At 27.7% G+C, this 14483-nt stretch overlaps 4 protein-coding genes across 4 annotated transcripts; 1 reads left to right on the forward strand and 3 right to left on the reverse strand.

Moving 5' to 3' along the window:
* Positions 1-2637: 2637 nt before the first annotated feature.
* Positions 2638-3488, reverse strand: OCT59_018287 (uncharacterized protein; the record flags this gene model as incomplete). Its single annotated transcript, XM_066148676.1, has 3 exons — positions 2638-2937; positions 3117-3380; positions 3462-3488. 3 exons carry the CDS (start codon positions 3486-3488, stop codon positions 2638-2640), a joined length of 591 nt encoding a protein of 196 aa, XP_066004581.1.
* Positions 3489-3800: 312 nt separating this feature from the next.
* OCT59_018288 (uncharacterized protein) lies at positions 3801-4248 on the reverse strand (the record flags this gene model as incomplete). Its single annotated transcript, XM_066148677.1, has 2 exons — positions 3801-4096; positions 4224-4248. The coding sequence occupies 2 exons, from the start codon at positions 4246-4248 to the stop codon at positions 3801-3803; spliced, it is 321 nt and encodes a 106-aa protein (XP_066004582.1).
* A 2321-nt stretch (positions 4249-6569) lies between these two features.
* OCT59_018289 (uncharacterized protein) lies at positions 6570-7365 on the forward strand (the record flags this gene model as incomplete). The annotated part of the gene is made up of 3 exons (XM_066148678.1): positions 6570-6577; positions 6822-7243; positions 7340-7365. 3 exons carry the CDS (start codon positions 6570-6572, stop codon positions 7363-7365), a joined length of 456 nt encoding a protein of 151 aa, XP_066004583.1.
* A 3269-nt stretch (positions 7366-10634) lies between these two features.
* Positions 10635-12430, reverse strand: OCT59_018290 (uncharacterized protein; the record flags this gene model as incomplete). The annotated part of the gene is made up of 5 exons (XM_066148679.1): positions 10635-10865; positions 10926-11315; positions 11397-11530; positions 11603-12138; positions 12348-12430. The coding sequence occupies 5 exons, from the start codon at positions 12428-12430 to the stop codon at positions 10635-10637; spliced, it is 1374 nt and encodes a 457-aa protein (XP_066004584.1).
* Between the last annotated feature and the right edge of the window lie 2053 nt (positions 12431-14483).

The raw sequence follows: 14483 nt of genomic DNA on the forward strand, positions 1-14483 counted from the left end.
ATTCAATAATATACTGAACGTGATTACTGAACAACTAGTGATTCAATTCACTTGATTTTAGATTCATTAGATAGATCTTGATTTTTTCTTTCAAATGAATGTAAATTTATTTGTATAGCTTATTTCTACGAAGAATTATCAATGATTTTGTCATGAGAGTTATATTTGATCTTTTAAATTTTAATGATATCTTATATTAAAAAAAAATTAAAAATTATATAATTAATTAGTTTTTTTTGCATTATCTGGTATAAATTTATTATTCTTATATAAATGATAATTTATATTTGCTTTAATAAAATTATTTTTGTGTAAAAAAATTAGATTCCAAGGATCAGCCCATATGCAAATACTTACTATTCAATTTATTAGATACCATTGCCGAATTTCTCTCCAGTAGTTATTGCATTAATTGCCAATAACGGAACTGATAATATGTTGACGATAACCAGCTTTTATCAAGAATTGTTAACTCAAATAGTGCCACAACTTAACCTTCCAATTTTATCAATTGGATCAGATGGTGCTATTGTCAAATTTAAAGCTCAAGTTACAATTCAGTCGTATTCAACAGATGAACGGTTAACTTTTAAAAATAATAAACTTGGGGTTGATTTCAGCTGCCCAATTTTTTCAAAAGTAGAACCTGTTATTTGCGTACAAGACCCTAAGCACGCAAAAAAAACTGGCCGTAATGCAATTATGTCTGGTGTCCATCTTCTTACCCTTGGAAGTTCAACTGCATGATTTGAACAATTATTAAAATTGTCAAATCTTTCTAATTCTGTAATGTATTGTCATGATGTAATAAAGCTTGACTGTTAAGACGATGGTGTGGCGTATCGTGTATTTTGTTCAGGAAATTTACAAAATTGTCATGAAGCTCACGATACTGAAGAAGATATGCAAGGACTTTTTGTATATCTTTTCATAATGGGTTAGATAAAAAATAATTTTGTTATAATTATTTAATGGTACTTTTTTTTCATTATTAAATTATAATTTGAAAATTAGGCGAACTTATTGATAGCTACTTAACCCGTGAAATAACTCCACTAAAAAGAATTATCGCTCTTTTCAAATTAGTGCGCCCATCCTGATCGTGTAACCATATGAAAATCTAATTAGATTTCCCAATTTTCGCGATTTTTAAACGAACCCTTCTAATAAATTTTTTTGCCATCTCTGATTTCTAATACTTTTTTAGTGATTTCACAAAGCTTCTACAGTAAAATACGCGTCTACTAAGTTTCAAGTATATTACTTACCAAATATTTACTGATTTTAAAACTATAAAGTTATTTGTTTGCGAAGATTTTCTTCTAAATATTTTTATCGGTTATTATGGCTAAAACTTTAGCTGAGGATCTCAAATGGACGCATTATATTCTACATAATGATGGATATTCAAAAAGACAAATAGCTAATCTACTTTATATTGGAGAAACGTTAGTTAAGAAAGTTATTCGAATATATATGCAAAGTGGGGTTGTGTAGTAAATCCGTGGAAACTTACACCAGGAAGAAAAAAAGTTTTTAGTAGAAGTGATATGAATGTAAGTATAATTTGAAATTGTAAATTAGACCAAATACTTGTTTGATAGTCAAACTTATATTATAATTTGTGAATATTAGGTGTTGCGTGATATTGTTCATGAACATGTTGATTATTATCTTGATGAATATATTGAAGAAATGCAGGCACGAACTGGAAAACGTGTTTCTGTTTCAACTCTATGGAGATCATTGGCTTATTGTGGTATTACATGTAAAAAGGTATAGTATTATATGTAAAAAGATAAATTTTAGTTTTTTTTAAAAAAAATTAGCAAGAAAATAATAATTATTCAATTCATTATTATATAGTTACATAAAGCTGCTTCAGAAAGAAATGAATTGCTAAGAGGTGCATTTATTGCATCTATAGGTCGCTATAGAATCGATCAATTGGTATTTATGGATGAATCATCGAAAGATGAACGTACTTCAACACGTTTTTATGGCTATTCTGAAATCAATTCAAAAGCAATAAAAAAGGTGATTTTCATTCGAGACAAAAGGTATACTCTTTTATCTGCATTAACAAAAAAAGGTATAATTGCTGTAAATATTATGGAGGGCAGTTGTACAAAGCAAAGGTTTAAGGAATTTGTCGTATCTCAAGTGGTATGTATACTATTAATTATATTATAATAACTAATTATACTATTTACTAATCAAATTAATTTATAGTTGCCCCAAATGAATCCATTTCCATCTACAAATAGTGTTTTAGTCCTTGACAATGCTAAGATACATCACGATCAAGAACTCCTTGAATATTTAGATGCATTTGGAGTAAAAGTTGAATTTTTACCTCCTTATTCACCGGATTTAAATCCTATAGAAACTGCTTTTTCTACGATCAAACAATTTTTACGAAGAAATAGATATTTTGTAGATACTAATTATAATCCTATTTATCCTTTACTTGTAGCTTGTTCTCAAATTACTCCTCAAATGGCAGAGGGTTATTTTAGAGGATCAGGATATTTTTAAATAAATAAAATTAAAATTTTATATTATAACCAAAATTCAAATTCAATTTATTAACAAAATTTGTAAATTTATACATTATATTGTAATAAAATAATACAATTATTTATATTTTTTAGCAGCATCTCTAATGGTTTCAATATCTCCAATAGTTGTTACCCCACAAGCTTCAAATTGCGTATCATTCAATTTGTATAAATGTTTAACTCTAACTCTTTGCTTCTCAAATCCTTCCAGAAACTTAACGTAATAATCACCTGTTTCTTCAGCTTCATCTAATTGTTGTAAAAATTCGATCATTGATGGTAAAGTTTGGTGATTTACTAGAGTTGTTTGTAATGTTGATTGTAATGGGGATTGTTGTGATATTTGTTGTTGAAGAAGTTGAGGCGCAACTAATGCCTGAAATAAATTGGAAAAAAAAGGACTAATTGAATTTTGTAAATCATTAGAAAGTTGGGTAAAGTGGGTTGAGACCTGTTTTTGGTGTACGCAAATAAAGGATAGGTTGGTGGATCTTTAACTGATGCAAGTCCGTTAAGCTAAAATATTTAGATATTAATGTTAAATTAAAGTAATACTATTAAATAAATATATAGAAAACTGATCATTTCTATTGCCCAAGTTGAAAACATCATATTACTTATTTCAACATGAGGTTCACGATCTTTTAGACAATGCCTATTATGCATGGAACACCAAGTTTCTCTTCGTAATTCTGTAACATTCTTTGCAATTCTTTGATCAAGCAAAGAAATATCTGAAATTTTAGGAACTTTATTTTTATTATAAATATTTGGAATAGAGTCCTCGTCATGATCTACATCATCATCTGAATTAGTTTCCTAATTAAAAATATAGAATTAATTTTTTTAAGAATAAAAAAATCAATAATAATTTAAAAATTACCTTTTTTTTCGCTTAACATCAACTTGTTTTTCTTTTTTATTCATAGTAATAGAAATAAGCATAACTTTTTTTGTGGCAACAAGTTTATTATATTCTGATTTGAAATTTTCGAAATCACGTACATCTACTAATAAAGTACCAGCTCCTTATGTCTTTTCTGACTTAAAAGAAACATTATAGTCATTAGCATCAATTTTTTCATCTTTGAGAAGAGCTGTGATATTATTTTGAATTGAAAGTAAAAACTCATCTAATTCAGAGATTATAACTGAATAGTTTTTAGCTGGAAGAAAAGTACCGTCTGCCTTTTTTATAGATAGTTTGTAATTAACTTCTATTTCCAATTCAGTACTATCTTAATTTTCAGTTTCTGAATTGCTACGTTTGGATTTATTGTAAAATGTTGACCCATCTGACGTAGTACTTTCTTGTGAAATTTCAGTAGTAGATTCAACATTAATTATTTCAATGTTTTCTTCTAATTGTATCACATTTTCTGATGTACGAACTCTTTGTGAAGAGTTATTAGATTTAGATTTTTTATTAGATAAACGTTGGTAAGAACTATTACATATTGAACAGAATGAAAATTGAAAGCCTTTTGCTAAATCAAATCCATAAGCAAAGCTATCATTTTTATTTTTTATAAAATCTATTTGTTTAGGATTAGAAATAGGGTTAAAGACTCTTGTAAATGCGTTTTTAACGAGATTTGTTCAGTTTTTTCTGGATGGCTTAGCTGTTTTATTACAATCACATATTTCTATTTTCAAATTTACCCCACAATAGAGACACTTTTGACATCCAAAACAAGTCCCAATTTTATACATTTTCAACTATTTTTTTACGCGACAAAAAAATTCTAAACGCGAAATTAACTATAAATTTTTTATTCTTGTGTAATCTTGTAATCATTGGCTAATTATTTGTTGATTGTCACGTGAAATTGAAAATCTTTTGAAAATCGATTCTCACATAATGATACAACCCAAAAATCGCATAGTCGCACTAATTTGAAAAAGGCGATAAAATGTCAATGACATCCTTTTTCTTTTTACGATTTTGAAGAGAATATGTAACAAATATGAGTGAAAAGTATTCTAATTTTATTCTGTTAGCAAGAACTTTTTAGCTGATCAAAGTTTTGCAATTTTTGTTTCTCTTGCGGAGTCTATAGTTTTGTTGGTAAAAGCACATCAGGAATATTACCCAAATTATCCATTTTTACCATGGATGCATGGATCGGAGGCTTATGAACACTTTTTTGGCATAGCGCGTCAAATTAATTCTGATTTTAATTATTTAGAATTGTTACAATTAGTTCCAAAAATTTCTCAATGTACCAAAGCGTTAAGAACAAAAAATGTTACATTGGAAAAAGAAAAATCAGTTCGTGATGATAAGCAAGCATACTTTTAGTATTATTGTAATATTAATTATTATCTATTTACTAGTTTTAATGAAAGAAAGTAAAAATTGGGGCTCTGATCAGTTTCAGTAATTACCAAACCAAACCGATCAGTTTCAGTATCGGAACGGTTTCAGTATTCTGATTTAATGAACTGAACCTTTCAGTAAATTTACCGATCGGTTTCGGTAACTTCGGTTTCGATATCGGTTTTGCAATTTACTGAACCGATTTACCAAACTGATATTTTCGGTATTAGTTTCGGTAAATTTTACCGATCATTTTGGTAAATTTTACTGATCACTTCAGTAAATTTTACCGATCATTTTGGTAAATTTTACTGATCATTTCAGCAAATTTACCGAACTGATTTGCTGAACGTTTTGTGATGTTGATAAAAAACGTCGCGAAATGTTTTTTTTGACAATTTAATAAAAAGCGCTTGTGGAAACGTTTTTATTAGTTAATTTATTTAAAAAAATGTTTCTTGTGTCAATGTTTTTTTTTTAATAATTTAATAAAAAGCGTTGTAAAAGCGCTTTTTATTAATTGAATTTATTTTTAAAAAAAGTAAAAAACGCTTTACGCATCGTTTTTTTTTAACAATTTAATAAAAAGCGCTATAAACGCGTTTTATTTGTTAATTAATTTTAAAAAAATGTTTCGCAACATTTTTTTCATAAGCTTAATAGAAAAAACGTTTTCACAAGGCGCTTTTTTTTTGATAATTTAATAAAAAGCATTGCGAAACATTTTTTTAAATTAATTAAGCTAATAAAAAGCGCTTCGCAACATTTTCTATTAAGTTATGAAAAAAACGCGTTAAATTGAAGCGTTTTATTAGTTAATTTATTTAAAAAAAAGCGCTTCGCTAAGCGCTTTTTTAGTAACTTAATAGAAAAATGTTGCAAAAGCGCTTTTTTATTAGTTAATTAATTAAAAAAAGCGTTCTTTCAACATTTTTTCAATAATTTAATAAAAACGCTATGTAAAGCGCTTTTATTTGTTAATTTATTAAAAAAAAGCGCTTTTGCAACATTTTTTCTATAATTTAATAGAAAACGTTGCGAAACGTTTTTTATTAGTTAATTAATTTAAAAAAAATGTTTCGCAACATTTTTTTTGATAATTTAATAAAAATGTTGCGAAAGCGTTTTTATTTGTTAATTTATTTAAAAAAAATGTTTCGCAAGCGTTTTTTCAATAACTTAATAGAAAACATTGCGAACGTTTTTTATTAGTTAATTAATTTTAAAAAAGCGTTTACTTCGCAACGTTTTTTCAATAACTTAATAGAAAGCGTTGTGAAATGTTTTTTATTAGTTAATTAATTAAAAAAAATGTTTCGCAACATTTTTTTCAATAATTTAATAAAAACGTTGTGAAACATTTTTATTTGTTAATTTATTTATAAAAAACGTTTCGCAACGTTTTTTTCAATAATTTTATTTGTTAATTTATTTAAAAAAAACGCTTTACAACGCTTTTTTGATAATTTAATAAAAACGCTAAACGCTTTTATTAATTAATTTATTTTAAAAAAATGTTTCGCAACATTTTTTTTGATAATTTAATAAAAACGCTAGAAACGCTTTTTATTTGTTAATTTATTTTAAAAAAAACGTTTCACAACGTTTTTTTTCAATAACTTAATAGAAAACGTTGCGAAACATTTTTTAATAAAAAACGTTGCGAAAACGTTAAAACTGAACCGATAATGAATCGGTAAATCAGTTCGGTTTTCGGTATTTACCGGTCGGTTTTGGTATTGATGATTACTGAAACCGATTAGTTTCGGTAATTAACAATGCCGATACCAATCAATTTGGTTCGATTTCAGTTTTGGCAAAAACCATACTGAACTGAACCGATCGGAGCCCTAGTAAAAATTACTATTAGTTAACCGATTATAAATCTTCTTTCCCTTATATTTCTTTCAAATAGGTTACCATTTTGATTACAATATCAGAAATATTAATCCAAGCAAGTTAGCAGAATTATGTACTTGGCCATCAGACAAGGATATTACTTCAGCTGTTAAATATTCTTACAAATTGGCGTCTGAACTTGCTAAAGAACTTGATATAGAACCTACTTCAAATATGAATCATTCACTATTACTGCCATTTGTAATGATAGATAATCCAAATTTGGAAGTATCAACTGGAATTAAGCCAACTTTGGAACTGGAAAATGATTCAAATGAATTCTTTGAAATCGATAAAAAAATTTCTGATGCAATTAGTCAAACATCTAAGCATACTACCGAAAGAATTGATAATGTTCTTGATTTATTGAACATTAAGAATGTTGATGATCAAATTCGGCAAACCCAAGTTATTTCATCTTTAGATAATATGAGAATAATTAATAATGAACAACTTACTCATGGTATGAATTTTTCTTTTAATTATATTACTATATTATCAAAGTTTTTAATAGTATATTATTAAGTATTAACATAATCGTGAAAGATTCTTCTATTAGATATATTTTTCCAACAGGAAAGCTGAATTATTTGGTTATGATTAAATTATGAAGGGATCATGAAGCATATAATTCAAGACCAATTGAAAAACAAAATCATGCATATATGATTGGTCATGAAAACACAAATACTATTAATTCAAATAGGGCTAGTCATATAATTTCACATCTTACGAATAATGATGATCTGGCAGTACAACTTATTAAACAACGTGAAAAGCGATGGAAAGAAAATTGGAAGGCAATGACAGCTAATCTTGCAAGTTTACATAAATTTGAATTATCAAGGTAAAAACAAACTGATAAAGTTACAAATAAAAGTAAATATAATGTTAATTATGTAATTTATTTATATAATTTTTAATATTAATAATTTATTATTTAATTTAGTTATATGTGTTGAATCGGCAAATATTACTCAAGATTTTCCATTGCAACAAAGTGACTATGTAATTGCATTGTATGGGACAAAAATTTGTATTGCTAAAATAATAGCAATGTATTATGAAGGTTATGGTAACCATTGTTATAGCCAAAATGCAGTAACTCAAATTGAAGATTTGTCTTATATTTCATTATAAGTATATTTGCCCATTCATCTCAATATTTTTGCAAGTCAAACTGTAGAAGGTTATACACTATTTACTCATCAGTGTCCTCAAAATATTATACATCATATTAATTCAAATGGAGTTATAATTGGTGGTAGTTCACTAACTTTAACAGGAATAGCACGTAGAGCTCTGAATAGGTCAGGTCAGGTCAGGTTAATTGATAAACCTAACCTGAAATTTTTTTCAGGTCAGGTCAGGTCAGGTTATATCAGGTTGTCTATTTGACCTGACCTGACCTGAAACCTGAAAAATTTCAGGATTATTTTTATTAAAGTATTGAAAAAAAACGGTATAAAACTTTTTTTTTTAATATAATATTATGACATATCTGCCGATCTGCTGAATTAACAAAATTTGTCTAAATTAAGGAATTTGACAATAATTTAATAAAAATTAGGTAAATTAAGTTTTGCAAAAATGATCACACTTGTGCTACATGATTATATGACAGATATTAAGAAATTACTTCAACAAAAAGTAGCATTAAAAAAATTTTTTTCTTTTGTAAACTTCCTATTAAACTTCCCATCAACTCCTCCATCAACTTTTCAAACAATTTTTACATCAAGTAAGTTGAGAATTTTTGCAAGTATATTTGTAATTATTTTATATTAGATACAACTTGGAGCTGTTTTTTTATTTTTTTTTATAGTTTATAGAAAAAATTTATTTAGAAAGCAAAATTATTCAAAAAAATCTTTTCAATAAATAAATAACTCTAAATATTTATAACGATGTTTTAGCGAATTTAGATTATGTATTGATTAGTTGTTTAATTAAAATCTATTTGATATTTATTATTACAGTATTAATTATTTTTCAGTTAATTTTTTTTCGTTAAATCATTAAATATTCTGAATTTTGTAAAGTTTTCTTTTGTTTTTTCTAATAAACTAACTTTATAATATTTTTTTCCTTTTTTTTCTAGAAACTCCTTTTACTGGTTTTGGGTTAAAGAGGTAAATATTTTGGGAGAAGTCTTAAAAGTTTTTTTATATATTTTTTGACATTTTTTCTTATATAGGAATGGGTTTTGATCGATTTTAATTGGTACTACGCCACATAACTGATGATCAGCAAATTCTGCAAATCGGCGGATATGAAAAAAATGTTTTTGCAACGTTTTTTATTAAAATATTGAAAAAAATATTGCAAAACATTTTTTTAATATAACATTATAAAAAAATGTTTTTGCAACGTTATTATTAAAATATCAAAAAAAAATGGTATGAAATATTTTTTTAATATAATATTATGAAAAAACGTTTTCACAACGTTTTTTCTCGAAATATTGCGATTCAATATTTTTATATTGATTTTGTATAAAAAAAGTGAATTGCGGTATTGCGATTCACTTTTATTATATAGTAGAATCAATAGTTTTAGGTGATGTAATCGATTTCAGGTCAATCTTCGTATCGACCTGAATTTTTTTTAAAAATCTCATACCTGACCTGAATTTCAGGTCAGATCAGGTCAGGTTACCTGAATTTGGCTGAGCTCTAGTAGCACGTAGTATTTTTAATTATTTTAACCGTGATACTATTAAAAATAGCATTATTAATATGATACAATAATGTCAATTTGTCAATAAAGTAATAATATAAATAATTAAAATTAGCAAAAAATTTTTTTTAATTTTACAAAGTCATAAAATAAATTGCTTAGTAATGCAAACAATTTTAATGTTACAATTTGAATTTGCTTAGCAGAATGAAAATAATTTGCTTATTGATCTTAGTAAATTTTGAAATTTTCATCTGATCTATATATATATTGTTCGGGATCCTGGTAATATTTCCAAATTTCTTGAAATAGGCCATTAGGTTATCTTTTTTAATAAAGAACAGAATATCAGTAATTTGGATAGCCTGAAGATCTTTATTGGATCGAGTTGGCAAGGATCGTATGCGTGGAACAGCAAGATCGGGGAGGGGAGTTGAGAATGGAAGCCAGCCATAGGTCACGTGCTTCAGCAGTATGGAAATGAATAACGTGGCGTTTAGCATCGCCAGAACCAGTTATACGCGCTTTTCCAGTGTATGACTCATAGGTTTCTAAAAAGAGATTATTGACAGCCTCAATAAAAGCCTTATTAGTGGTAAATTTTTTAAGAGTTTTAGGGGCAGCATTCGGCACAGCTGCAGCCTGAAAATCATCTCCATCGGGAAATTTTTTGGGGTGCAGAACTGCGGAGATCTGTAAAATTAGCAGATCTCCGCTTTTTTTTTGTCATTTTTTGTGTATTTCTGCGAAGTTCTGCAAACTTTGCAACTTCGCAGATAATTGAATGTTTTTATTTATAAAATCAGCAAAATTCTGCAATTTTGCAGAATTTCATTTAACAGAAAATTTAAAACATGCCAGTTTGCGAAGTTTTGTGAAATAGCAGATCTTCACTTTTTGTCCTTTTTTTTGCGAAACTCTGCGAAATTCTTTAATTCAAAATTGCGGGTTTATAATTGCGTTTAAACTTTGAGTAACTAACTAATTAAACTTTTCGATTTCAATTAATAATTAAGCTTAATTAAGCTTTTCGATCATTTCCGTTGACAATTTATTTTCGCTAAAGTTTTTTAATAGTTTTTTTTTAATACTTTCGTTAAAGTTTTTCAACAAATTTACAAATTTTATTTTTTAAACTTTCTGACTTTACTTTCGTTAAAGTTTTCCAGTAATTTTTAAAACATGTATTTATTTAACAAATAACGATTTACTTTGCCAAACCTTGGAACTATATGAACTTCTTGATTAATTGAACTGATTGGTATTGTGTTGTATTTTTTGGTGTAATACAACTGTGGATACCCATACAGTTCGGGTTCCTCCATAATAATATCAAACCAACGAACCAGAGCAAGTTCATATGGCTCTTTGAAAAAACCTCGGAAGAATTTAAATAATAACAACACCTTATAAAGAAAATTGATTAATGACATACAACACTTTATCAATCTTAATCATTCACTTACTTTTCCATACCAAGCTCCCTCATCCAAATTGTATTGCTCTTGATCTTCCGCAGGAGTTACCACAATATTACTGAACCATTCTTTACCTTGGAATTCTCCTGTCGTTCTTAAAATATGTCTATTTTCCAGGTGTACTGAATCATAAATTTTAATGTAAAATTCGTCACTTTCGGACTCCTGCGAAGATGTGTCCAGAAAGGTATCTAAAGTTGAAATTAATTGCGATAACCCTTCAATGAAGTTTGAATGTAGTGGATTTTCAGATTTTTTCAACGATTTTATTTTTTGGTCGATATTATCTAATGTTAGTTTCCAAAGTACTTTTCCAAATTTTTTGGCTTTACAATGAATAACTTTTTTAGCAGAAGATGTCAATTCTTTGTGTTTTACCTATAAAAAATATTAGAATTTATAATTAAATGTATGTATATTTCAAAGAAATTGATTTCAGTCATGTCGGATTCAACTAACAGCGTTCACCAATTGTCTCATTACGTCTTTTCTGTTTGATAACCGATATGGGATTTTGACATATGATTTGTAAAGGGTTTCGTACGTTTCCGTTAACAACCCATTCAATGCACCATATTTTCTAATAGCAGGCACTGAAAACAATCAAAATAAATTAGGATAAAATCATATATTGTATGTTTACTAGCGTCCTACCTGCGTGATACCGCCAACTGTATAACTTCGGAAAATTGCAGTCAGTAGTGGACAATGAAGAGAAGATCTTTTTGAAATCAATGCACCAATCAATAATTGCTGACTATAATTGATAATCTTTAGTGTGTTGATGATTTCCAATGTGACTTTATGAACTTTATTTACTTCAAAAATTTTCAGATCTCCTTCAGTGTACATTTCTTTCCTGCTCATTATATATATCTTACTAAACTTTGCGTAAAGTTCGCAAAGTTCTTTACAGGTTATTTCGTTCCCTTCAAAAATTTCATCTAAGACAAAAAAAGCAATTTTCATTATATTACAATAGTCTGAAACAGTAAGTACGTTTAAATGTCCTAATTTATGTAAGAGTTTAAGACCCGGGAAGCGAGGAATCTGACGAAGTCGATCATCAAATTTTTTTTGTAGTTCTGTTCCTCCGACTGCCTTCAAAATATCTTGTGTAAATTCCAATTGGTATTTGAAGAGTCCAAGATCGATATGGTGCATACGGTCAGGAACGCAGGCTTCGTATATATTCAAATTTCTGAAACAAATTATATATGCATAAAAATTTACATCTTTGAAATTCATTACAGAAATATAAAGATATTTACGGAAATTTCCAGAAGGAATTTTCAACAGAATGCACAGAATACTCCTTTCTTTCGGCCATCGTCGATTACTTGCTTCATATTTTCATGAGTTCTTTATGAGGTACATTCTCTAGTTTAAGACTCATATTGTTCAGATCACTTTGCAAAACCATGCAAGTATGGCATGGCATTTTGCCACCACGCTCCTTTATATGTCGCAGTTATATCATCAGCTTCAAGCATATCTGCGAGAAAAAAAGATATCCGTGCAGCGAAAGTAATCACTTGTCATTAATTCCAAAATATTGCGCTTCAGATTTTTCTAATAAAGGTTGGAGCATAATTTTGAAGCATTTATGATATACATCGCGCTGTAAGCTTTGAAAACTTTTTGTTGTTTTGATTCCTGTATCTTGGACTTTAGGGAGAAATCCTAAAAGAATTTCTCTCCCGGCAAATTACGAACACGATTTGGAATCGTTACCGCAGTTAAAAAACTGGATGGCCTGATCGATTTCCCAAGTCCATCGAAAGTTGTTGCGTCTGAGTATAAGATGATGGACAATAGTCGATTTAATAATGGAAGGTTCTTTTCAGTTTCTAACCACCAGTTACCTTCGAAAGGTTCGCCAAATATTCTTGTTTCACCTCTATCATCCTGAGAATATAAACAACTAAATAAGCATAAATAATGTAATTTATCATTGCAGACGGAAATCAAATTATTATACAGACTTTCATTTTATTTTGGATTCCTTTATGGACGAAGTTATTGGCTACTTCTGGTCGTTGCAGAAGAGCTTGAATAGCACGAAAAAGTGGGCGATAGTAGAGGGTAAAATTAATTTCATTATAGGTCGCAACAACCTTTTCTTTAAAGTCTATCAAAGGTGAATTTATTTGATTAAGATAATCCTTGCCATTTTTCATTGAACTTAGCAATGGTGATTTGTCTAAATTACTATATTTGTTGAAAAACTTTATTATTTTATCACCTATCTTATTAGAGATATTACCCTCTACTATCAACTCCAAAAAGTCGCAATATGCATCATTTGGCCATTTTACTACGTGCTCTGGTGTGGGTTTTCCATCAACTACATCTATGGCATTATCTAATAACGCACCTTGAAGGTCTTCAGAATCAATGAATTCAGTATCTTCAAAGTTTACTAATTCTGATTCTGCTTCTGATTCTTCAAAATTTGCTTCGACCCTCTCTTCTGACCGTAATTTTTTTCGCAAATGATAATGTGGTTCATCTTCTAACTCATCTGCAATATTTACTAAGTCTTCATCTTGAGATAAAGGTTCAAATTGCTTCATCTCATCATCATCATCCTGTGATGTAAGCTTTTCTTGCGAAGTAGTTGGATTTGGCATAATAATTGACGTGCTCCAAAGTTCTGCATCATGTTCTAATCTTATCATTTCTCTTAATGGCTGCAACAAAGATCTTTGCTGTACTGGTGACTCATTTAGTTGGAAGAATCTCATTTTCCTGTGATGTTTAGCATTGGCATGTTGTTTTAAACCGCCGTAAGTTGAAAATTCTCTTTTACAAATTTGGCATTGATATCTAACCATTTTTATTTGAAGAACAATTTATGAGGATTTATTTGCGGTATAGTAAATATTTGTTTTTATTTGTTCTTTGCTAATTTTAAGCGAATTTTAGTGATTTTATTAATGATTATTTTAATTAATGCGAAATTATGAATTTTGTGAATTTGCGAATTTTAATGAAGAATTTGATATTTTTTTCGTTTGTGTAAATTCTCAATTTTTTTTTTTTGATTTTTTTACATTTTTGGCGCAGGGGTTCAATCATTTTAATTTACAGATTTTTAATCATTCTATTTTTAAATTTTAATCATTTTAATTTGCAGATTTCTTAATTATTTTATTTAATTTTAATCATTTTAATTTGTAGATTTTTAACTATTTCTATTTCTAAATTTTAATCATTTTAATTTACAGATTTTTAACTATTTCTATTTTTAAATTTTAATCATTTTAATTTACAGATTTTTAATTATTTCTATTTTTAAATTTTAATCATTTTAATTTACAGATTTTAATCATTTTAATTAATATTTTTACTGATAATTAAATTATTTAATTTATAGATTTTGGATTTTTTTATCGATTTCAGTAATCAATTTTTTATTTAAATTGTTTTGTAAATTTCAAGTATATTTTTTCCTATACAATTTTCTAAATTAGTTGTTAATAATGTCAACGAAAAATACTAAGAAAAAAAACTGGAAAAAATGCAAAGAAAAAAACGAAAGTT

This window comes from Rhizophagus irregularis, chromosome 27 (genome assembly GCF_026210795.1).
Source record: "Rhizophagus irregularis chromosome 27, complete sequence".
NCBI lineage: Eukaryota > Fungi > Glomeromycota > Glomeromycetes > Glomerales > Glomeraceae > Rhizophagus > Rhizophagus irregularis.